The sequence below is a fragment of the Crocodylus siamensis genome, chromosome 5, assembly GCF_052110815.1.
Source record: "Crocodylus siamensis isolate JL-2025a chromosome 5, ASM5211081v1, whole genome shotgun sequence".
NCBI classification, from domain to species: Eukaryota; Metazoa; Chordata; order Crocodylia; family Crocodylidae; genus Crocodylus; species Crocodylus siamensis.
In genome coordinates this window covers 24180304-24206725 of record NC_143399.1, presented here as the reverse complement: position 1 = coordinate 24206725, position 26422 = coordinate 24180304, and the positions used below count along the sequence as shown (strand labels likewise).

At 39.2% G+C, this 26422-nt stretch overlaps 1 protein-coding gene across 1 annotated transcript in view; it reads left to right on the top strand.

Moving 5' to 3' along the window:
- LOC149863615 (vitellogenin-1-like) overlaps window positions 1-25787 on the top strand; it is a 53683-nt gene extending 27896 nt beyond the window's left edge. The window contains exons 20-36 of the mRNA XM_090048504.1: window positions 4018-4162; window positions 6008-6227; window positions 7024-7173; window positions 9260-9528; window positions 9706-10344; window positions 10431-10487; window positions 11241-11363; window positions 12577-12783; window positions 13734-13876; window positions 14578-14716; window positions 16022-16157; window positions 17067-17253; window positions 18651-18748; window positions 19623-19717; window positions 20058-20217; window positions 22373-22534; window positions 25614-25787. Of these exons, the coding sequence (XP_089904630.1) occupies window positions 4018-4162; window positions 6008-6227; window positions 7024-7173; window positions 9260-9528; window positions 9706-10344; window positions 10431-10487; window positions 11241-11363; window positions 12577-12783; window positions 13734-13876; window positions 14578-14716; window positions 16022-16157; window positions 17067-17253; window positions 18651-18748; window positions 19623-19717; window positions 20058-20217; window positions 22373-22534; window positions 25614-25738 (3055 nt within the window). The 3' untranslated portion in view covers window positions 25739-25787. The remainder of the gene's footprint in view (window positions 1-4017; window positions 4163-6007; window positions 6228-7023; window positions 7174-9259; window positions 9529-9705; window positions 10345-10430; window positions 10488-11240; window positions 11364-12576; window positions 12784-13733; window positions 13877-14577; window positions 14717-16021; window positions 16158-17066; window positions 17254-18650; window positions 18749-19622; window positions 19718-20057; window positions 20218-22372; window positions 22535-25613) is intronic.
- The last annotated feature ends 635 nt before the right edge of the window (window positions 25788-26422 follow it).

Genomic DNA, 26422 nt, shown 5'->3' with positions numbered 1-26422 from the left:
CCCCAGGCCTGGGGGGCAGTGCTGAACCATCCTGCTCTCCTGCAGTGCCAGCCAGGGACTTAATTCATTCAAAAACCTAGTACATGCAAACACAGATGCGACACTCCAGGGCTCAATTTGTTGAAAATCTAATACATGCAAACACAGATGCAATGCTCCAAAATGAACAAGCTGAAATTTTATAAACCTGTTTGATTTAATGAAGATTAAAGCCCGAGAATCACCAAGAATTCTTAGTAGATTGTTGACTTACACTATATTATATTTTGAATAGTTTAGTGCTTCCTAACATGTTATAAAATATACTGGACTCAATATTTTGGACATGATCTGATGCTACCTACCTAGTTTACACTCTTAAAGGAACTCGTGGAAATAATTCTAGAAGAAAATCTATGAAGTTCGTGGCTTTTGCTCTTTTAGCTGATCCAGGCAGCGAATAGGGCAGCTTACCACTGAGACCAGCTGCTTCAGAGAGACATAAGCCTTCAAAAGCAACAACCTACTTCATCACATGCTAGGAATGGTTGAAGTAGGTTGTTGCCTATATGAGTTCATGCCCCTCTGAACCAGCCAGCCTTCACAGTGATACTCTTTTCTATCTTCTGCCTGGCTTCAAACTAGCACAACTCACTAACCCTTTGAAGGACTGTGAACAACTTTGAGACTATTTTATTCTATGGTACTTTGTTTGCTTCTATGCATGCAATAATATTTCAGCTAGTCAGGAAACGTCTGTATTAGCTTTCCCAGTTAACCCCAGCTGTTCCTACTAGGATCCATGTGCAAACAGTAGAAACATAACTTCAGTAGCAACATAGATACAAGTAAAATTAGGTTCAATGTGGTCTGTTATAGTGTTCCTTAGTGTGTGAGAACTGTGAAACTTAAGACAGTCTCCAGCAACCAAGGGAATTTAGACAGAATTACTGGTTTGAGTGGTAAAGAGATTGAAGGTCCAATATAAAGTAGTACATTCTGAATTAAAATCTCCTTCCCAGCACATAAAAGAAATATAAACAACAAATTTAAGTGTAGTCCTGTCAAAGATAAATTAAACTCTAAAGAAATACAAACTTTTAACATATTTATTTGGTGTATTATATTTGGTTTGCCAACAGATGGCCACTTAAACATATTTTTATAATGTTTACAGGAAGAAATAAAAGTAAATACATTTTGGGAAAAATTAGAGCCTTCTTTGTGATTAAAGTATAAATATGGAGAGATGCCAGCAAAGGCAACATAAACTTTGAAAATCTATCACACATTTATACTGACAAGATATTGAAAAATAATCATAAACTCAAATAGAGCATATGGCCTGGTTTTTAAAAATTGCAAGTCTGAGACAAATTGCTTCATAAGGGCATCTTAGATTAATAATAAAAATAGCAAAAATTTATATGACATGAGAGAATACATCTTTTACAAAAAAGGAAAATTTTAATGTGTCTGTGCATGGTATGTGATATCACGTGAGGTAAATGCTATATGTTTACATGGTAGAGAAGCAACATAGCTGTCTAAGACATCCTCGGGCCAGACTTTGAGCTGATTTTCATTGATATAAATCAGAAGGAACTCTTCTGGTTTCAGTAGTGGTTCTGTTCTAAGGGGGTGGGGGGACAAATGAGATGGGAATCTGGCTTTACTACTGTTATCTGCCTATAAGTTATGCAGTTATTTGATAAAAATGTTCATGCCGTTGCTTGAAAATAAAAAAGTTCAGTAGTGTTACTGATAGAGGGACCAGAGCAGCAGTCCTGAGCACTGCCTTTGTTGATGGGGTGCAACAACAGCTACAACTGCTGCAGCAGCTGATCATACCACTACAGTGGGCACCACAGTCACCAGCACTGCCCAGGGCAGAGCTGCCCACCTACACCTCTGAAAAAGAGATGAGTTTTTTAATGAGCATTTCTACTTAGCTCTTATTTGACAATCTATTTTAAGTATATAAGGACACCACTCATTGCTGGCATAAATGGATCTAATTCAGCTGAACTGCCCCACTTCCACCCCTGCAGTGAATATGGCTGATATTATATCACAGAAAAAACGAACACTGGTTTTTTTTTTTCTCTTATCCAAGTACACTAATACTTATATTGGAATATCTCTCTTTTATTTTCTCCCTTGTGTGGGGATCAGAGGGAAGAGATTCTTTCATACCATAGCTTTAGGCCTTCTTTGTAACTGTTTTTCTTGCTAAAGCACCAGAGCTGCCTCTCGTAGCCTATTTTTACTGTGGCTTGTGATTCTGCAGACATTGACATGTGTCACCTGTGATACAGCTACATTTGTCAGCTCTCTGTGCTCAACGGGGAGGAATCGATCCTCCATTTTCATTAGGTGGTAGGAGTAGACTATTGGCATAAAAAATACTAAAATATATACATATATATATATGTATAACTATCAGAGTTTTCTGCCTGGAGACCCAGACTACTGTTCAGTGGTCATTTAAATTATTGAATGGCACTAAAATAAAAGCCATTTCCCTTTTTTGTCTCGTTTGCCCAAATAATTCAGCTGAAATGCAAGTTGATTTCATTTTCTTTTTATCCACTCAGCTTGTTAGAAAGAATATTTTAGTTCAGATTCCATTTTTCGAAGTTCTACTCACACCCAGCATGAAGCATTGCTGTCATGTCCTTATCTTTAAAAAAAGAGAGAGAGAGAGATGGAAAAGAAAACAAAGCCCACGGGTGACATACGTTTTATTGAGGTGTTCCACATGAAGTGCAATTGTATGCTTTACGACGCGCACAGCACGGCAGGAGTCTTCAAGAGGAAGAGAGCCTTATCAAATGAATACAGATTCACATTTCAAATAGGCTAGATAGGAAGCTCGCAGGCTTTAGTATAGCATAGACTACATTATAATAGAGATGATCTTATTGACCAGCTCCTCATCTGTGGGCAGTGGCAATCTTCTCCTATAACCATATTCCAGCTATTCTAGTGATTCTTCACATATGGAAAAAAACACACTTTAAGGGACTTTAAGGTAATTTTAGCTGTATTTTTAATGCTATTAGTACTTGGAAATTAGCTACTAATTAGCTCATTGCTACTAGCAATTAAATGTGGGAAGCAAACAGTTTCCCAGCCAGCAAAAACTGTCAAGATTTTCTCATCAGGAGAAAAAAAACAAAATAGTTCATATTTTTTCATGATAATTTTTTTTAAATGCCCAGAATAAGTAGCCTACTAGTTAGGGCATTCAACCTTGAGAGGGGGAATGTCATCTCATGGTACTAGTACCAGGCCCAAGTGTTCTTAACTACCACAAGTCACTACACCACACCTAAGGGAATTCAACGAAACACAGAGAACTGAACATTTCCACTTAAGATCTGGGCAATTCCTTGGAAAAGCAGTGAACTTAAGACAATGCAGTTACACTCAGTTTGAGACACATTACTCCTCTGACAGTAATCTTCAGGGACGCCACACCAAAAACAACATTTTATTATCAACATTTTCTGGAGCTGTTAATTATAAAATTTAGAAAATAAAAGGATTTTCTGCGGGGAGGACATCCAGATATTTAGTCTCCTATAGACTGTTTAAAAATTGTTTAATCATCTGTTTAAATAAGAAGGTCAATATTTCCAAATATGGGAGCCAAAGGGTTAAGCTGTTACATCCATAATAGGGCACCTCAATAAGTATCCTGATTCATCAAGGTGTAAAGGTGTATGCCAAAACCTGTTGATTTAGATGGTTTTTGCTGTTACTCGACACCTCTGAAAATCAAGTAAAAATATTTAAAAATCTAAAGTTGATGTGCCTGCATTTAGACACCCATGTTTGAAAATGTTGGCCTAAATTTTAATTCAGCTTTGTGGGGCTTGCAGATCCTGCTAGCAGGATGAATGCTTAAAAATATCTATGAAGCAATTTGCAAGGTGGGTTATTTGTTACTAAGTACATGCCGCAAGATATAATTCAGATCTTTTCCTCAGAAGTGCTTATCAATACAACAGCCCCCTAATGTTTATTCTGCAGATCTAAGACATATGCTGTTACAAGAAATGTTGAAGATTTAGCTGCCATTAAAATGACTCCAGTTCTTCTACCTGAGGCAGTGCCTAACATAATGAAAATGTCCTTCGATTCAGATTCAGCATCAGAGGAGGCTGATAAAATAAGGGTAACTCATCCTGGGGTTTGATTATTTCTTTTGTTTTGTTTTTTATGTTGTTTAGTTTAGCTTAGTTTAGTTTTGATCAGTGTAAGTCTGTCTGCTTTATCCATAGGAGAATTTGTATGAATGATTTCTGACTGGTGTTGTTTCTTTCAAAATCAGTCAAGTTCAACCTGGGGCCAAAAATAATCCCATAGTAACATTAAAAAAAACACTGGAATTTAATCACTGCATCAGGCTAAAATAATTGTTTTCAGAAACTATCCCATTCTCTTTAGTAATTAATTTTATAGTGCCATCTACAGGATAGGCTCACAGCTGTATAAAAAGCATTGTAACTATTGCTATAGCTGTCCCATTTAATTCTCCGTACATTACCAAGAGAGTTACAAAATATTCAGTCAGGCTATTGGAATATTCAACTTGTAGAACTGAGATTTAATATTAAGACAAATAGAGCATTACTAATCCAGGGATGAAAGTCATATTTTCTGCTGAGGTAAATGACAGACTGTAATGCCATTTTAGGGCACAGTTTTCAGCCAGGGCCAGATTTGGGGTTCCCATTAACATCCTTTAAATTACATTTCTGTAGCACAAAACAGACACTGGTTCTATGCAGGATTTCCCAGTGAAGGAGCAATATAATACAGCCTTATACCATTTCCCTTACAGCCACCTGCAATAAGGATATGCTGGGAGTAGATTTTCAGATGGGATGGAGGACAACTGGGGAGTGGTTGTGGTTCTTTGCCTCACAGAAGCCGATAGAAAACAGGGGAGGCAGCTACGTGAGTGCAGCCTCTGGGACTCGGGAATACACACATTTCTCCCAGGTTGCACCTCAGTGCTGCTCCTACTGAGAAGTGAAGCTGTGAATCAGTTCCTAACTCATGATCTGGTGCTAAATGAACATCAATTTACTAATGAAACTAATTTGAACAATTCCCAGCTTAGTAAGAATTTGCCTAGGCAAAAAGTTACTATTAAAACTTCTTGTCTGAGTATGTCTCAGGTGGCTCAGGAATTTTGTGGGGCAGTACACAAAAATGTGCCATACAGAAAAAAATTACACACTCCTGAAAAAAAAATAAAATTAGCTGTAAAAGCTTTTCCTACATGTAAAAAGGCATCATACCCCTGGGTGGTAGAAACTCATAGTTTGCCTCTAGCTGTTTGCTTCATTGCTCAGGGAAAACATACATCTCATTTCATGGCTTTAGTTCCAACTTTAATTACTTGTAATTAATTGCAAGTCCTTTGTGACCCATTGTTGCTACATATGGGGTGTTTGTGGGCAGCAGTTTCTAGTATCATATACTCTGACTATCTTTGAGATCTCTGTGGCTTTCTTAGCTACTAAATCCTGCAGTCCATAGTAGGCCTTATTCAGACAGAAGTCCTATTGCTGTGAGTAAAGATCCAAAAATTTGGCTTGATATGTTTGTTGAAGGATGAAATTCCAGACCACGGATTTTTCTTCTCTCTAGAGGAAATAACATGCCTAGGGTTCCAAGATACTGGAATTCAGGGGACACAGCTTGAGTCACTGTGGTGAAAAAAAGCAAAAGAAAATAATTGGCATTATTTGGTGAATGACTTTTCCTGTCTTTAATCCTGATTCCTTTTCCCCCTTTATTTTAGGATGATGCCCTAAACAAGCCACTCAGCCCAGCTTATCCAGCTGACTAAAAGTGTTGTTCCATAGCAGGATCTTAGAGTTTCATGAAATCAATTAATTTCCTCTACAAAATGTATAGGAATACACGGCTAAAGCAAGAACTTTTAATAAGTGGATAGGTTTTTTATTATTACTGAATCTAACATTGACATGTGCTTATCACCTAATAGAACAGACCGTCTTCGGAAATTGTTTCACAAGAGCACCCTTCTACAGTTGAAGAATCACCTTACAAGAAAAACCCAGCTGTTCATTTAATGTGTTTCAATGCAACTACATTTGGATTTGGAATTTGCCTTGAAAGGAAAAGCATACATGCTGCATTTCTCAAAAATGCCCCTCTCTATTATCTGGTTGGGGAGCATACTGTTAAGCTGACCTTCATATCAGGTAAATACTATCTTGGATCAGGTGATAAAGTAAAATTAATAGATCTTCATCTGTCTTAGATAGTAATATAATATCTGATCATCCCACAATCTTTAATACATTTTATCTTCACACATCCCTGACAAGGAAAGGATGTGTTTCTATATGTCTACCCTGAGGCACAGATCCTCAAAAGGTATTTAAGGATTCAAGGAAATCTGTAGCAGAGTAGATTATTGAATCTAAATCTCCTAAATCCTAGGCTAACAGCTCAACTATGTGGCCATCTTTTAAATGTCAACAGTAACTTCTCTGACTACTTCACTAACGTATACACATGCAGAAGGCAGGATAGAGTGGCACCTACATTGCCTTCTACCTTCCTTCAAACTAGCATAGCTAACTTCCTTTCTCAAAGTTTACACAGCATTAGTGTCAATTTGTCAAGAACAATTACATCAAACAATGCCTAATCTTCTGATCAGATCTGTTACCCAGTAAGGCACTACTTATAAGCTCTGGCCTGTCAGGCACTTCTTTCCACACAGTTTGAGCTACCTATACTTTTCATTCACTTTAATTGATGCAACATCATGCTTAACATGATGAACAGTGTTTGTCATTCACTTGTAAACATTCATATATTTGCATGGTGTATTAACAAAGTTACCAACTACTGAAAATGAGCATGTTGTAACTATATTTGCATTTAACAGAACAATGTGCTTTGCTGCCCTGTTTTGAGGTGGTGTATTTTTTTCATGCTACTCCTAATTGAAGAATAAAACTGCTGATAGTAATTTCCACATAATTCTAGTCCCTACAGACGTGCCAATTGAGAAAATACAAATCACTATTCAGGCAGGTGATGATGCTGCTGCGAAAATGGTACGTTTAGTGACTTTTGTAGATGAAAGAAGAGAACTAAGCAGAGAAGCAGTTGAAAAGGTGAAGAAAATCCTTGATGATCCTTCTGATGAGACTCAGGTATTTACATTGTTCTGGACCTGTGGGCAAAAATGTAAGCCTATGTCATACACTTTTATTATTTATAAGGTAATCTTAGTGCTTTAGATAGTGGGGAAAATGAAATCATGCAGAATTAACATTTATCAGGCATGATTAGTCGCCCTATGACTTCTACATATGCTGTACTCAACATATTATTTTTGGGTACTCCTGGAACTGGAACTGGTACCTTGTTCCAGGCAGACCCAAACCATCAGACCAACCACAACCTCTCCATTTCATAATAGACAAATTTCATTGATACACAGTGATAGCAGATAACAATAATGCAAGCAAGGCAAACAAAATAACCCCAACTCCCCAAGTCTAAATCTACTATTCCTAGAGCTGTCAGAGGGAAGGTATATCTGGCCAGTACATGAGCTTCACCCTGAAGTTCTCTCTTGAATATCAGATGTCAGCAGCCTGGAGGTTGAGCACCGAGCCCCTACCCCTACCCCCACCCTCAGTGGGGTTGGTAAGACAGGCTGATCATGTGCCCTCTGTCCATGATGGCATCAGCTTCCCCTCAAAAGGACTCTTTGCTGCTCTGAAATCCCTCCTTTTGTATTCTTTCTCCCTTCTGATGACTCTTCATCTCTGGGCATCATTGATTGGTCTCCCTGTGGTCATCATACTGTCCACCTTCTGTCCTGTCAGTATATTCCTTTGTTCCAACAAACCCATCACATGCACAAATCTTAATTTGGTTATTTATCAGGCCTCCTAATTTGGCCTGTTTACCAACAGCAGAAATCCCAAGGGCCCTGCAGTTGGGCATTGTGACCTGATTCCAATGCTGCAGAGTCCCTTATCTCTGTTTGGGTACACCGTTCATGGTATGGAATAATAGACATGTCTTTAATTTCCTGGCCCGTGTGTCTGTTGGCTTCAGACACAGTGAGCCTTGAAGGAAACTTTGTCACAAACAGGCTTTTAGAAACCAGTTGACCCTTGCCATTCTTCTGGACCATTATTCTAATACATATCTACTTTACCTACAAGTCAGTTCCTACAAGCAAACCTCTAAATACCATTTTCTAGCCATCTAGTACCATTCCATGTGGACATTAGTAAGTATTTTAGAAGGTATCACAGGCTAGGTGCAGACATTCACAAACACAAGGTGGAATCAATCTAAAGGTGCAGAAAGAAGTATAGCTCCTGGGTCTAATTCATGGCACTCCACAGAAAACTCAGAAAGCTTCACAGAAAGATCCATAGACCAATCCTCCTAAACCAACAGATGTTAACTGTTAGGTCAGAAGGGTGGGGCATCAAGCTTCAATTTGGAGCCAATCCAGGGAGAGGGGCTGCATCTCTACAGCCTCTTCCCCTAGCTCTGCCCCTCCCCATCCACCTAGCTCCCATTCTGTCTCAGGATGGGAGGGGGAGAAAGCAGGGGAGGGAGGTCCATTCTGGAGTTTCCCCAGCCATGCTGGAGTGGGGGAGGGGCATGGTTTGGAGCCCCCCACCTCAAAGGGCTGCAATCCACCATCTCCACCTGCAACCCTCATACTGAGCTCCCTCCATTCCCTCATCCTCCTCCCATTCTGAAAATAGTGCCAGGATGCAGGATGCAGGATGCAGGCTGGCATGCATCATCTGAACCCTGCTCTCAGTGCTCACAGACAGAAATTAATGAAGGTGCTCTGCTTTGGAGCACTTTCATCTGAACCCTCATTTCATGAAGGTTCAGATTGTCATGGGATCAGGCCCTCTTAAAGCACTCTGCAGCCATGTACTTGGGTTTGGTTATGGCAAAAACTATCATTTCTGTCTATGCCTGAATTTATGTGGCTTTAAGAGGTATAGTTTAGATTGCCATTCTTCTGGACCATTATTTTAATACATAGATTGGTTTCTATTTCTGGATACATACATAGATTAGTTTAGATTGGTTTCTATTTCTGGATTAGACCATGTCCTTTGGAGGAGTACAGAGGTGTTTATTTTTCTGTGTAACAGATTACTTAAAAACTCTGGTAAGTGAACAGAATTACATTTTTCTCTCTCTCATCATGCTGTCCACTAGAGAAGACCACATAGTCTCCAAAAATCCAGAAGATCATCCTCCAGCTCTAGCCGTGGCAGCAGCAGCAGCAGCAGAAGTTCAAAGAGCACTGAGAGCAGTAGCCCATCCAGCAGCGATTCTCAGGCAAGAAAGACAGGTGACCAGATAAATCTGAAGAAGGAAGCATCTTCATTTGGCTATTCATTGGGCCCATCAAGCAAGAAACAGCAGAAGAAGGTGCCACGTGTCAAAGAACGTTCCAAAGGCAAACAAAAGAAATTTTATCCATTTGGGGAGAGCATCAGTAGCAGCAGCAGTGAATCTCTGGATAAAAAGCGCTCAGGTAAGAAACGTTCAACTCCATCCCCAACTGAACGTGCTACTAGTGATGATGTGTACAGACGTGAGAAGAAACATTCCCAGTTTGCACACCCAAGCAAGCACCGCAGCAGCAGCAGTAGCGGCATCAGTAGCAACAGCAGCAGCAGCAGCAGCAGCAGCAAGAGCAGCGGCAGCAGCAGCAGCAGCAGCGGCAGCAGCAGCAGCAAGGGCAGCAGCAGCAGCGGCAGCAGCAGCAGCAGCAGCAGCAAGAGCAGCGGCAGCAGCAGTAGCAGCAGCAGCAAGAGCAGCGGCAGCAGCAGCAGCAGCAAGAGCAGTGGCAGCAGCAGTAGCAGCAGCAGCAAGAGCAGCAGCAGCAAGAGCAGCAGCAGCAGCAGCAAGAGCAGCAGCAGCAAGAGCAGCAGCAGCAGCAGCAGCAAGAGCAGTAGCAGCAGCAGCAAGAGCAGCAGCAGCAGCAAGAGCAGCAGCAGCAAGGACAGCAGCAGCAGCAGCAGCAGCAGTAGCAGCAGCAGCAGCAGCAGCATTAGCCATAGGAGCCGCCATAAAGGTAGCAGCACAGGTAGCAATAGTAGCAGCAGCAGCAGTGACAGCAGCAGCAGCAGTAGTGGTAGCAGCAGCAACAGCAGCAGCAGCAGCAGCAGCCAGGCTACTGATACGCCTCGCCATACAGCTAGGATCCATTCCAGGGGGTCACACCATTTCAGCAAACATAGCAAGGATGACAAGAAACATGCCAAATACACACGTTTTGGCAGTTCAGAGTGGTCTGTTGAATGGGTAAGGGCTTTACATTCATTGTGCTTGAGCGTGACACTAGTCTTGTTGAATCACTGCAGACAATAATTTGTGCTGGGATTTTGCAGGTAAAACATCTTCCAAAAGTATACCGGCTGCGCTTCAAGTCTACGCATGGCCATTGGGTAGGACCAACATTCAAATATACACTTTTATGATCGTTGCAATTAAAATGCTTTACTGGGGAAAAGGGAGTTGAAAATAATTTGTTCATTTTACTTGGATGTTTCCTTGCAGAGTAAAAGAATCTGAGTAATTTGATGTCCAAGAATACTAGAGTCGCAATAGAGATCTGAGTACAAAAATAATAATTTTCATTGTTATGATTATAATAGTATCTGGATATGGTGCAGCTCCTAAAGATTCCAACCAGGCCACCTTGGGCTGTATAACCACAACTGCATAGTTAACAATAAATAGGTCTAGGGCAAGACAGGGATAATAAAATAAAGGGCAGAGGGGAACATACTAGTTGTGTGAACAATTCTTAGATAATCAAGAGCAGTGGTGAGAATTGATGACCTGCCTTGGTGTTCTCTGAATCCAATTGAAAATTGCGTTGACATATAAGGAATTTTAAGAAGGTGTTTAAAGAGCAATAATTGTGGTCCTCAAATAAATTTATTATTAGAAATTATCAAAAGGTAAGAAAGTGGTCTATGACCTTTCAAATTAAAACTGCCTCCCTTTCTCAGAAAAAAATAAATTTGAAAATTGATTTTTTTCAAATAGTTTTAGTTATGATGTTATAGCTTATATATCTCCATGTGCATAGAATCTGGTTATTGAAAGAAATCAAAGGGAGGGAGTGCTCACGATAAGATGCAGAGTCTGTCAGTCATCTGCTCTACAGTTTCTTACCTATTTCTGCTTTGCAGGATCAAATTAGCAAAGTAGAAGGCCACTTGGCATCATCTTCTTCTGAGTCAAGCAGCCTCAGCAGCAACAGCAGCAGTAGTAGCAGAAGCAGTAAAAGGACGGTTTCCAGCTTTCCACATGAGGTAAAATTTTATATGGCACAATTAAGTGGCAGAGTTTTTCTAGAAATTAAATATTTGGTAGCAGGAGCTATTGATCTCAACTGTCGATCTAGCTATTAACTCTAAATAGATTCTTGATCTCTAGAAAATGCCAAGCATACAGAGGTCTTTACTTTGTAAAATGAACTTCAGAGCCAGTTAGGGTAAAGATATTTTTCTTCTGAAAAATGGTGATTTTAGTTTTCTGGGTTTTTTTAGAAAAAAAATCTTCAAGATAATTTGGGTTTTCACCAATTAAAAAAAATTCAATTTTTTAAAACATTATCTTTGCCTTGTTAAAAGTTGAAAGATTTTTAATTTTGGTGATGAAAATCCCCAAGCTGTTAGCAAAAATGGATTTTTCATGGGGGGTAAAAAATTACATTTCCTTGGAAAGGTAAGCCTCTTATTAAGGCTGGTATCAGCTGAAACTTTGAAAACAGCTTTACTGACAAAAAACAGCATATGAACTATATAATGTATGTATCTGGCCATAACCAGAAATGTCAAATATACATTTAAAAGTTAAATCCTATCTCTCTCGCTCAAAAAATAAACCCACTGAGGTCACCAGTGCATTTTTGACACAACGGCTGTACAACGTTAGATAATGTTAGGAAACACAAATACACCAGTTAGCTTAAAGCACCAGCTATCTCACATCATGATTATGTATCCTTAGGTTTAGTACACATTTGTTATTCCATATCTATCTTAAATAAATGTATATTAATAACAATAAAACAACCAGGACTAATGATGAGGGAAAATGCCTAAGGATTAATAATATTGAAGACTGTTGGTGTTAATAAGAACCTCATCATATTGGCTCAAACAGTCTGTAAGACAAGTGGTATGTACTTTGAATGAATACATTGCTATGGCAATACCTAGCATACTTTCTGAAAGCTATAATGAAAAGAATAGCAATAATACTCAGAATCTTAATACTTCCATTGACATGGGTTTGTGCAGCCTTAGATTCCATTTTCAGATAGTTGGCACCTTTTTAGCATCTCGATTAAACTGAAACTAAAAAAAATGGAACAAACCACCAAAACTTACTCTGATATAATGACAGGAGTCAGGAAATATTTTCATTCTGAACCATCGAAGGCTCTATCATACTGAAAAGCACAATGCGAAGTAAGGCCAGGGTTCATCAGTAAATGCATATGCATTTTTTATTTTTCAGCGTACCTTCCTGGGAGAGAGAATGCCACCAGGCTTCACCATTGTGGCTCACGCTGTTAGAAGTGACAACAAAAATCAAGGTTATCAAGCCACAGCATACATGAATTCTGGTGCTAACAAAGTTGACCTGCAGATAGTTGTGGTTCAACTCGCTGAATCTAACTGGAAAGCTTGTGCTGATGCTGTAGTCTTACCTCTGAAAGCACAGGTAAACAGCTAATTCCACCAATAAAAGCTTTAAATGGATAAGGGTTGTATACAATAACTACAAAGTGCTATACAAATGAAGAAATTGCCTAACAATGAGGATACATTTTCCTGAATCATTTTATATGTGTTATCAGCAACATTTTGATTTTTTTAAAACATTCAGCTGCACTACAAGCTGTTTGATGAAACATCACAAAAATACAAATATTTTCAAAGTTGTTTGTAAAGGTTTTGAAACATTTGGAAAAGTTTTGACCTGCCTTATTACCAATTTCTGCCAGCTACAGATCTGGTCCATTCCTCTCCTCCTTATACATGTCAGATCATTTCTTTCTCAAGGGTATTTCTCATAATTCGTTAACTGCATTAGACAGGACTCTGTTTGCAGCCTCTGTATTCAAGTCTCTCTTTCACACTCCTGTACATCTATCTCAGTTGAGGAAACCAGCAATGTGTTCTGTGGATGTAGTGATTTAGAGACCTCTATTGTTCATATTGTTCATTTCCAAAATTGCCTCAGAAATCGCAGTAGTAAAAACTGCTTTTCTCCGCACAACCAGGCATTTTGCAAAGACAGCTGTGAAATTGTAAAATGAGTGAACTATTTCTTTTTTTAAATATTCAACCAAAGATAATGTTGCCAAATGTAATGGATCCCAGCAATCTATCCCTGCAACATTTTATATCATAATTCAGTGCTTGTTTTGAAAATCAGAAAAGGAAAAGCTTATTCCTTTCCTAAAAGGAAAGGCAGCTTAGCCTTTTCCCTCATGTCTCACCCTCGTTCTGCTCCAAAGGTAGCTAGATTTCCTCCGCTATAGGCTAGAAGCAATGGGGACTGTTTTGAAGTTTCATAAAGACAAGAACAAGTCATACTTTGATATAACAGATAGTTATACCCTGATTCCGTTTCTGAAATGCTAATGAATATTTCCTTTCTTCACAAAGGCAAGGTTGAGATGGGGCAAGCAATGTCGGGACTATAAAATTGAGGCAAGGGCTTCCACAGGCCAGCTGGCAAGGAATCCAGCAATACAGTTGAAGGTGGCATGGACAAAGCTTCCATCCTGGATAAGGAGGACATCCGTAATGTAAGTTGTTTCTTAGCTTGTCATTTGTTTTGTTACTGATGTGACTCTACTTGATGACCTGAAGGTTTTCGGTGGAACTAGTTGAAAACCTCAGCTATCATAAATTTTTCCTGAAAAAATGTAGATTCAACAAAGCTAAAATATTTCACAAATTTGCTTTTAGTTTCACTGTATTGTTTGCACTGAAAACAAGTAAAACAATTCAAAAATATCAGATAAACCAACCTCCCATCTTCCATTAATTGTGTATCTGCTACCCTGAGAATTTCTCTCACCCCCCTGGCTGATTTTCGCTAGGCTGTGATCAGAAACATGAGGAAGAATGCCTTGCACCCAAAAGTTTGTCCCACTTGATCCCTACTATATAGTTGGTCTAGTAAAAGATAGCGCTGTACAGAATCCTTGCCTCTCACCCCAACACAAATAAAAAATATGTTATTACAACGTTTTCAAAACTAGATTGTTTGATTTTTTTTAACTTATATCTTAAATATTAAAAAAATTAAGATGGTCAAAATAAAAACAAGATTAATTCAATATTTTGTTTGATACTAAACAGCTATCTGTATATTTTTTTAATTCTCAATTCACTGTCTTCTTTTTTTGATTTCTCAGAGCTGCCAGCCACCCCCCCCCCCCGCCCACAATCAGTTATTTTCACAGCTATACTTCTGAGTAAGTCATGACTCATTTCTCCTTAGGGTTACAGACTATGTTCCTGGTGTAGCGTTCATGTTGGGATTCTCACAAGCAGATCAAAGAAATCCATCACGTGAGCTTGTCCTAAGGGCAGCTGCAACATCTCTACGAACAATTGACGCAGTTATTAAAGCTCCAGGGGTATGTGTGGTTTTATACTTTTTCTCTAATGTACTTTTTCTTGGTACATAAATTTACACTAAATCTGAAAAAGGTAAAAAAAAGTAGAGCATTATCTCCAATACAAACTAGTCTAGATTCCTGAACATACAGAGCTTGATTCTGCACAGCTTGGGTTCAGTATACCAATAAGCTGAGGATAAAAAGTGATCAGCAGGATAAAAAGTGCTTGGAAACCTGATGCTTTAATATTGAAAAAAATTGATGCAAAGCCACCAAGTCAGTCCTGTCTAGTAGCAGAGTAAGGCCAAAAGGGGAGCCCCTAGCAAAAAACTTTATTTGCATGCTGAGGATTACCCTAAGGCCTCTAATTACTCTGATACGTCATTCTGGACTCTAACTTTACTTGATTTTATGAAGAGATCTCAAGAGTGAGGTCTTGAGGCTTACACAAGATGCATGGGGAACAGTCCACTTAGAGCTGACTCTTACTTGCACCTATATGTAACATCTATTCCCTGCAGTGCACTGCACGAGGGATATAGGATCAAGTTCTGTAATAACCATAAAAGCAGCACTCCATTGACCAAATAAGAAAGGTTAAATTTTCCAAGGAACCTGCCTGGATTTAGTCTGCAGAATCCCTTTGATTAATTGTTCCTTGTCCACCAAATCCCTGTGGACTTTTTTGAAAAGTTTCCCCTTGTGGGTCTGATTTAAATGAATAACAGCTTGGCTGTTCATAAATAAGGAAGTAGGTATGTCCTTAGCTTCCCTTGTGCCCTAATATTGCAGAGCCTTTCATATGTGATAATGAGACAGTGGGTGTATTAGGCTTCTGTCTGTTTATTTAAGTATGTTTAATGTGTACTTAATACAAAGTATCCTTTATGTTGGAGAACTCAGCCAAAATCACATCACACCAATATTTAGTCTATTAGACTGTATGATAATATATTCAATTTAGTCAGCTATACTAATTCAGCCTCTAACTTACTTAACTAGCTAGCAAGTTTCTTTGTTTGCTTTAAGGAAGTCACACAATAATATGTTAAATAACATTCACACACATTAATATCCCACATCATTGAATGTAGAACTAAATTCTCAAGATGGCATAGAAGTCATAATAAAATCGAAGATAATGGTCCCTCATAAAATATATTCTATGTCTGGGGCATTCACCATCAACTGCAAATACTCCAAATGAATAAATACTTAGTTAAAATATGTTTATTAGGAGACTGTTTGTTGGTGTGATTGACAAAATGGAGATTTCTAATTATACTATTGAATATGTTATATTTTAATTTACTTCTGTTTCAGGCAACCCTTTACTATCAGGGTTTCCCGATTCCATTTGCTTTGCCTGTAGAGCCATATCAACCTTATAAGTCTTCAGGAATTACTGCATGGAATGTCCTTCCAGAAATAGCTTCAAGGATTGCTCAAGAAGATCAAGGTAAAATTCTTATTATAAACACTTGTCTGGAGTGGCGTAGATGGTGATGATCCTGCTTTGAGCAGAGCATAGGACAACATGGTGTCCAGATGTCCCTCATAGCCCTGTTGTTCCATGAGTCTATGACTGCACATGTATTTGGTCTTGTACCTGGTAAAAGAGCAGTGATTATCCATAACATATTTAGCCCTACCTGCGGCTCTCTTTCCTGTCATCTTCAGCTTTTGACTTTCTTAGCAGTACTTTTTTGGAGAACCATGATAATCCTTACCCTTCCCAAAAGAATTGCCTTTTCCACAGCCCACTCCTTGTTTAGCAGCAGTCTTACTGGATTCTGCCTGAAAGGACTTCAACTTTACATGGCAGCTATAACTTGGCAGAGATCCTAAGTGTAAGATCTGTCCCTTATCCCTTGTAAGGGACTGCCAAGCATACTGCATGAGATGGTGGATATGGGACAGAAATATGAGTTTCCTACCCTCTTTATGTTCCTCATTTTGTGATTTTTAGCTAGGTGATATGTCAAACTTAAATGACACATACTACAAACAGTTGCACAGTTTTGAGAAATGACAACCGGTTTTACAGTGGTTTCAGCTTTTAATTTCTCAGAAGTTTGATACAATCTAATTTTGAAAACTTGGTTGCTCTCACTAGGGGGTTGTTTTTACAAAGTACAATTAAACGAAGTGCTGGATATACATCCTGCTTACTCATCATTTTCTGTTGCTGCCCTGCCTTTCTGTAAATACATAGTTAGGTTGAGATTTTGAAAGCTGCCTAGGAGTTTTAGAGCTGTCGATTTGAAATTCCCCAGCTATTCAAGCCTCTTAGGCAGTCTCCAAGAACTTTATAGCTACCAACATGGTATTGTCTCATATGAAATTTATTTTCATTGTTGTTTTTCAGCCACATGTGAACTGCGTGAAGATGATTTCAAAACATTTGACAAAGTGAAGCACAGCTGTTCCTTCAACAAGAGCTGCAACCTCATTGTGGCTCAGGACTGCACTGCTCATCCCAAATTCATAGTGTTCACAAAGACAGCTGATCCCAGCTCTTTCTCAAGGGAGGTTTACATCAATATGAGCTCATCGTAAGTGCAATTACCCATAAGCCCCAAGAGTCTATGTAGAACCTTGGGCAGTCACAAAAGGCACTTCAAGGAGGACCTTGGTTACATTAAGGCCCTTGGCAGATGTTATTTCCATCAAGCAATGGGTAACATTATGCCATGTGACTTGCCTCATGTCCATAGCACAAGTTATCCAAAGAGGGAAACAGTGCCCAGTGAATTTGCTCTGCCAGCATTTACCAGCAAGGAGAGCTGGAGAGCTACTGGCAGTGACTGCCAGCCCCCTCCTACACCTTCAGTTTTGCTGCCAATGAGAAGTGAGCTCTTAGCTCCCCTTGGGTAAAGGTCTGGCACACTTCAAACCTGCAAGTACATAGGTGGGCTTTTTCTAGGGTATTCCACTGAAGGTGCTCTTGAAATATCAGTCTCCAGCGTGCTTGAAAGTCATCGGATAAACACACTGATCACAGGAGTTGAATAAAGTCCTACACAATCCCTGGAGCTGCATGTTAGATTAGTCATACTCCCCCTCTCTGGCCAATAAATCTTTAATTCTTTTTGAAAAGGTGGACCAGTTTCAAAAGGAAAGGTGGAGAGCATTTGTATTCCAGGCTTGATGGTAGGGGCAATATACAAAAGGGTTTGAGTCAGTACTGAACCTGTAGAACCTATATTTGGACAAGTGCTCTAGCCACAGACCTCTTGATTTAGAGGATCCACTGCCCCTACCTTCTTCTTCAGCTGTGTGGTCCTATCTCTGTTTTGACAGGACAAGTCACAGACCCATAGACTGTAGGATTCTGAGCTGGGAATTGTAATCTAACATTGGCACCTCCCTGCAATCCAGAGAAAGCCACCTAACTTCCAGTTAGAAACAGGATTTAAAAGTCACTGGTATTCTCAGCATTGCCTATTTGGCCACAGTGCTTGCTGCTGTGAATCCCATTCGGAAGCCCCTAACTCTACTCAAGCACTGTAAAGACAGCTTGGGCACCTAACGCAGGGCTGTGGATTACAATCCAAGAGCCACGGACCTGCAAGTTAGGCATTGTGTCACTCAGCATCATGTCATAAAAATCCCTTTATGGATCTAGCCATTTGTTTGAAATTTTGTTACAAAGAGAAAAAAAAATTAGAACCAGAGAAAGAAAAACTCTTCTGGCTCTTACCCTGTTATCTAACTGTTCCGTTTCTTGGGCCGTATCTCATCACCAACTCCTGGAAATCTGCCCTTTTCCTCCTTTCCCATATGTCTATGTGGATTATACTACAACTGTAAATCCAGCCCCTATGGAAGTCTTGAAAGAAAGGGACGCTTTTAAAGATTGAATTCTGAGCCTGGTTCTCTGCTAGATTTGGTAGTTTGTCAATGTTTCACACCTTTTAGTACAGCAAACATGTTGTTTTCTTTTTTCAAGAAACATCACAATCTATCCTTCAGAATCTTCCTCTCTCCTTGTGTCATACAACAACGAGCCCATACTAACAGACAGTGATGAGTATGAAAACACAGAAGGTACTGTATGTTACACGTAAAGCACACACCTTAATCATCTCAATTAAACTGATTCACTATTTTGAACTAGTAGGTGTTCAAATACCATAATGATAACCACCATATTAGAAGCACACTCTTTGGGACCAGAACTTCAGTCCTAGTTGTTTATAGAGCATAATGTTTCATCCCAAACCTAACAGCCTATCACAATAGCATGGTTAAGGAAACCCACTTTCTGGAGCTAGTGATTTGGCTGTCACATCCAAGTTAGGTACAGACATTTAAAAAGCCCAAGGTGGAATTGATCCAAGTTATGCAGTTTTCTATAAGTGGCATAGTTTAGATTGATAGAAAACAGAACATATATTCACCATTTGGCAGGGGGGGAGGGGGAAGGGATCTTAGACCGGGTTCCACTATTTTAAACCATTCTGTGTAGGTCGAACTTCTGTTCCATTATGGGTATAGACCAGTTTCTGATCGCTTATAGTGGTAAAAGTGTAATGTCTGTACCTGGCCCAAATCACCTCTAACTCTCCCACCCCCACCTCATCAGTGACCAGGTAGGATCAAATGGGTCAGTAGGGACAGCCTTCAGCATGAGACTCAGTTTAAACTCACTGTTTTACAGCCACAGAGAAGCACCTTAACTGCTTTGCCACTAAGCCCTTTCTGGTACAGAAAAGAAAAGTCAGTGCCAGCTGTATTGTTCAATCATAGAAAAATGTTCAGATGTAAAGAAAAATCTCTTCTTTGGCAAAAAATGTCTTCAGAGTGAAAGAGAAAGTAGTCATTGTAAATTACACTTAATGATTGGTTACATGAGTTCAGAAACTTTTTTTTTTTTTTATTTTAAAGTTAAAATGTCTAAATGTTGACCTATTTTTTTCAGAAAACATTAAAGTTTATAGAAATGACTCACTAATTATAGTAGAAGCTCCAAGCCAAGGACTGGATAATGTGACTTTTGATGGTGTGATACTTAAGGTATTTCTGGTTCTGCTCTATGACTAGCTTTGTTTTCTCTTGTACCCATTGGTGATGCATAGCGGGTGCACTGAGATTGGCTGAGCACTCCCTGGAAACACCAACCGTGAAACCAGAAGTGCTGGTGGAAGTATACTTCTGGTTTCACTAGTGGTGATTTTGGGCTTGGCAATCAGCTACTGGGGGACCCCCCCCTCCCCCCAGTTGGCAGTCGGTCACTGGGAACCGCCCCCCGCCCGGTCAGTGATCTGGTGCCTCCCTCAGACTCAGGAGACACCAGTTGCCCATGCTTATACCTTGGCATTGTGATGGGATGTTGAGGTCTTTTATCTCTTCATAGGTCACTGTTGCTTCATGGCTAAAAGGAAAGACCTGTGGTATCTGTGGAAACAATGATGGAGAGAAGCAAAATGATCTCCTCTTGCCAAATCATAGGCTAGCACACAGCTGTTCTGCTTTTGTCCATTCCTGGGTACTGGTAGAAGAGGTCTGTTCTGGAGGTTAGTAGACTTGAAAACAGTTGTTCCTTAAAGGAGAAAAATATTTGTATTTTATTTTAACCATACCATTTTAAAAATTAAAAAATAATAAAAAGCCACTTCTGTTTGAAAATAGATAAGACAATAACAGTTTGCATTCATTTTTAATTTAACTAATCAGGTATCTAGATGCTCCCAGTGGAAAGAAGAGATTTATATTCAGGTGAAGAATATGTCAGCATCTTGTACTCAATTTAATATTAAAGACTCGGTTCTGCCACCCTTTCTCATGCTGAGGAGGGTTTTTTTTGGTCGTCTTTTTTTTGTAAGTGGCAAAATCAGGCCCAATCTTGCTGCCATTGAACTTAGCAGGAGTTCTGCCACTGATTTCCAGCAGAGCGGGATCAGATTTCTCTCACTAGACTTTATCTAATCAAACAAACTATAGGCTTTATAAATACAGCACAGACTGAATGTTAATAAATTGGGCCAGATCTTCTGTTGGTGCACATAGAACAACTGATCATCTGTGGTTAAGACCCATCAGAATGTTTGCAAATATTCTCAAAGTAGAAGCTTTTTCCCTTGCGCATACTTAGACTAATAATAATGTTGATTTCCAACAGCACAATACTGTTCATGCATAAACCTGTTTTTTTCATAGATTTCAATGGCTGTGTGAATTGTACACATATATGTGTCAGGAATCAAAGTCAGATATGGAATCCTTTTAATTCTAATGATATGTTGTAGTGCTAATAATTACAGCATTAAAAAATCATTCAATCAAACACACTAACATTGAAATTTGTATATAAACCCCCGCTCACTAACAACAATGTTCCCCGATAGGCTTGGCAAAATTTGATTTTTTTTTTCCATAATTTTGATGGATAATATCAATGTTTATTTTTAAGCATTTATTTCCATTTTAATCAATTTAAATTAAATTAACAACATAAAGATCTTCCGCCCCTGGGATGGCAAAAACAACAACAAAAAGCCAAGAAAACAGAACTTTTATCCTTTCTAATTGGAGTTTTTCAATGTACCAGTCTCACCAGTAGGCTGCTTCACCTCTTTTTACAGTCTCTCCCCAGTTGCCTGCAGCTGAGTTGTCCCACTCAGGTGTAAGGAGCTCCTCGCTGCTGCTTCACACACTTTCCTCCACAGCCACTGATTGTGGTCCAGCTCAAATACTCTTCAGCCTCCTCCCCCGTTGGGCAGGGGTGTACGTGGTCTGTTATCTCTCTCCAGCCCAGCTTCCAAGCATGCTGCCCACTGTCTTCCTCTTCAAAGAGACAGGCTTGTGACTCCCTTCTTCTCTTCTTCCCCTCTCTTTTCAATTATTAACAATGGAAATATATTTTCATCAGCCCTTCATTGTGAGGTGAACTTGCCGTTTATCGATGTTTACCAATAAAAATCGGATCCTGCCAAGCCTAGCAGTAGACTGTCTGTTCTTAATAGCCCTCCAGTCTGAGCAAGTGGCTATTTTCATTGGACCATGCATTTCTTGCATTAACAATATACAGGATTTCATTTGCATCACATTATGAACTCAGATTTTAAACAAAACTGTCATTTTTTGTTTAATTGAGGGACCTAATTCTCTTCAGCCTTCACAAGACAAGGATGAGCGCTGATCTTGTGGTTGCCTATAAATTCATCAGGGGAGGGCAGCAGGGTATAGGAGATGCTCTACTTGCTAGGGCTCCCCCTGGAGTAACTGGGAACAGTGGCCACAAATTGACAGAGAGCAGATTTAGGGTGGACATTAGAAAAAACTTCACAGTGAGGGTTGCCAGAATCTGGAATGGGCTTCCTAGGGAGGTGGTGCTCTCCCCTACCCTGGGGATCTTTGAGAGGAGATTGGACAAGCACCTAGTTGTCTGACCCCAGCTCTCTTTCCTGCCTAGGGCAGGGGGTTGGACTCAATGACCTACTGAGATCCCTTCTGATCCTAACATATATGAATCTATGAATCTGTTTCAAAATCAGTTTCCCTCCCCCAACTATTTATGGTCCTGATATTGCCATCCTTACTCTGCGAAGACAAGACATTGAGAAGCTGAGCTTAATCAAAGCTGAGCAGACAATATAACTGCATAGTGATGTAAGGAAAGAATGGTGCTGCCTTAGATCTGTTATGATAATACTATCTTTTTTCTCTTAGACTGCAACCTGGAACACCATTATGTGAACCTGGAGCGATATCCTATTATTGATGGAGAGGAATCTACATGCTATTCTGTTGACCCAGTACTAAAATGCAGGAAAGACTGTACTCCAACTGAGAAGGAGTCAGTGAAGGTTGGCTTCCACTGTTTTGCAAAAGGTATGATACTTTTTTCCTTTTTCCTATCCAATTTCCAAGAAGCTCTATCAGAACAGTTCATCATGGTATATCACAACAATATACACACAAACACCTTCTCCCCATGTGCCTTTAGAGCTGTTTTTCTTAATCCCCTTTATATTTTATATAAACAATTATAGTATTGGGTAGCTAAGAGCCTGCTTGGATTATCTGGCAGGTAGCACTGTCTGAAAAATCTTTCAGACGGTAAAAGGGGCATTTGTGATCAATACAAATGTTTTCACAGTTTCTAGATCTTCATCAAGTTGTGATAAGCAGTAATAAGTCCTTTTATTAGCACTACAGTCTGCAATTTCATGTAGACCAGGGCGAGCAAAGCAATTGAGAGTCAGTCAAGCAGTGTGAGATGACTGCAGTGTGATTAGGCTGCCATGCTGTACCAGCGGGCAATACATCAGCAAAAAAAAATAAAAATTAAAAAAATGGTGAAGTGTTCTCCAGACAAATAGCTTGTTTGTGAAGGTATTTAACCCCTACACACAGCTTTTTAAAAGAAGTCATTATTCTGCTTTCACTTTTACATTAGCTTGTCTTTGGTGAAATCTACTCTCTGCAACATCGAGGCATGGGTGTAGGAGGAGAGTCCTACCCCATCTCTACAGTTTGGTGGGGGGGGTCTTTCTCTTTTCTAGTTCATTACATTGTAATCCTTAAATGCACAGCAATTGACAGTACAACCCATATGTATCATAAAAATAAACACTGTTCTAGAGCTGACGAGCACAGCTCTGTTCGCCATGTTAGCCATTCGGGCCAGATCCTCAGCATGAACTAGCAGAGCTGAAGTCAAAGAAGCTACGCTAAATAACACCACCAGATGAACGCAGCAGTCTATGTCTGATTTTAAGCAATGTCCCTGAAGATTGCTCACATTATTAGAATTTCCAATGTACTGAACCAGTTCATAAAATGTTGAGTATCTCTCTAGGCTACTGAACTCTAAGTACAACCAGTAAGAAAAATAGCACAGTGAGATTGCTAATAGCATTCTGACTGCACCATGGGATGTGAATAGATGCATCCTTTTATAAAAGAAAAAACACTCCCCATAACAGAACCTTCTCCAAAATCTTGTCATATCCGTATTTCACAGATTTTCTTTTGTGTGCCCGTGCTCTTTATCTATGAAGTGTCATCACCCTAGGCCACTCATTGCCTCAAATTATTAGACTATAATAAAGCTGTCTCATTCTCACACACAATGTGTGAGAAAAGAAGGAAAACAGAAAAACTTCTTAGTCATCACAGTCACTGCTCTGTGCACAGTAACTGCAGGCTCCTCTGGTTCATTTACTGAACCTGAAACTGAAGAGTCTGCTACTAGCTCTGCTTCTTACTCTTTTATCACAGGTTTTTGTTTACTTATTTATTTATTTCTGAGGAGATAGAAGATATAGGATCCCCATTGGTGTTCTTCTGTAATATTCTTTCTTTTCCTTAGGCTGAGAATCAATAATGATACAATGCACCCCTTTAAGTATTGCTCTTTTCCTTTGTTTATTTGGTGGACTAGAAAAGTAGCAGAAGCAGCAAGGATATGCTTCTTTTCCCAGGTTCAGAAAATGAGCTTGCACACACGTGGCAAATTTCTTCTTTCAGATCCACAGGGAAAGGCTCAGCCAATGACACTGCTCTCCCTAAAGAGGAGAACCACAACACAATCAAACACTCACATTTGCATGATACAGACCATAAGCATAATATGAAGGATGAGTTTCTGCTAGGTAGAAGTGACAGGATTTCTCTTTTTTTCCCTGTTTTAGAGATCTCTGGGCCAAATCCTGATATCCCTACTTAGGCAAATGTCCTATTCACTCCAAGCCTTAATTGTATACCTAGTTTATGGTACAAGCATGTTTATAATGAATGGGCCTATATATATATATATTTTAAACTCAGATAGATTATTATTACTCAAGGGCACAGTGCTATAGCCAACAATAAGACCATTTGAAACAGTAGGGATTCTCTACTTAGATAAAGGGCCTGGCCCAGGAACAGGTCCAGGGTCTGCAAAAATTTGGTGGTACAAAGTATAAGAGAGTTGAGTGAACACAAGAGTGTCAAAAAACTGACCTCAGACTTTTTGTCCAGTTTTCACTTCCTAGCTTAAAAATATTAAATCTTTAATAACAAACATCTCAAGCACCGTGCTAGGATAATGTGTTTTATGATTTATTACCGGAAACCTGAGTGTCAGGTTGGTCAGAGAGGTGTAATTCCATCAAAAAGTGCATTAACATTTGAGTAGATGATTGTCTGATACAGACCAAAGGCTTTTGAATTTTCCTATGATGTAATATGACATGTTATAAATATATTGCCCATATGAATGATAAAACAAATGGAGATAAAATTATGAAAGCTTTGCACATTCTCGTTATGCAAGCTTAATCTAAATGGAGGTTCTAATATTCTTCCAGATGTAATGATAAACCTCCAACCAGCTAAGAATATTTATTGGGAGGATGAATATTATTATTCCATTTAGATTATTTTAGTATTAAAGGATATGGCTTATTCAAGCTGCTGTTGATAAAGCAGTGTGGTAAGGTTAATACTGAAACTGACAATGCTCTGCGAGATTTGAGTATATACGGAAAACTTTAATTAGAAGTTTATGAACCTCTGAAAATTCTCCAAAGAGCTTATCCTTTAGAATGAACTTAAACAAACAGAGAACTGAAATATCCCCCAGGATGCAGTGAGAACCTGAAAGGGGATTGCTGATGTGTATATGCACACTGTGGTCTTATTTTGAAGACTGGCTGTCTCCAGTATGTCTTCCAGCTCCTGCCTGCTGTATTTGTGCATATGAAATGCAATTAATTTTGTTTTAGGCAGGTATTATAATAATGGTACCAAGGATGAAAATCCTGCTACAAGTCAATGGGTCAGCATGATGTCAGTCATGCAGATAGGATTCAACCCCATATTCTTTACTTCATGAAACAGTCAGCAGCCATCAAAACAATATTGTTTTGAAATGTGTTCATTTGCTTGATGTTAGTTAACAGTGGCTATGCTCTTCTGACAGATACTGCTCCAAGCCTGTCTGAATGGGAACGTAATAGTGACAAGAGCTCTGCGTCTGAGGAAGTTGTGGAGTCAGTGAATGCCGATGTTGACTGTTCCTGTCCTAGTGACTGTAGTTTAACTTAATGCTTTAGCACTGTGGTTATAGAGATACTACACCCAACAAATTGAATAGCTGGACCAATACAAAGAGAATGTAATAGCTGCAGTAAAATATTAAGAAATATGCTTGGAAAAAATAGATAAGCCTAATGCATTGCATGCACAGTAAAATGCTTTCTGTACAGTATGCCCTACTTAATAAATATGTTGCTCATTAAATAAGTATTCATGAAGTCTCTTTTTATTTCTCTTATCGACAATGCAATCAGGCCAAGTATAATATTATCCAGAAATTCTGCTCCCTTTAATCTGAATATAATTACACTGGTCCTCTCTTAAAATTATGTTCAGTAGGTGATGAAAGGAAAACATGATTATGGTTACCACTAACATTCCATTGTATAAGGAGTTCATTTTTAGCAAACTAAAGACACAGTGAGCATTTGTTTTCTTTTATATTTTCTAGCAAAGAGCAAAGTCTGTGCTTGAAACTGTTCTGAAAAAAAAATACACATTTTACTCCCAGCAAGACTATTAGCCTTAGTGTTTTCTACAAAAGAATGATTTGGACTGCTAGACTCCTGCTGTAGCTTTCTAGAGAGCTGTAGTGTGTGACACAGTCCCCATTTTGATTTAAATTTAAATGGATGTAATGTTAGTTCATGGGTTAAAGCAATGAAATGAAACTTTTGTGGCCTAACATTTTTA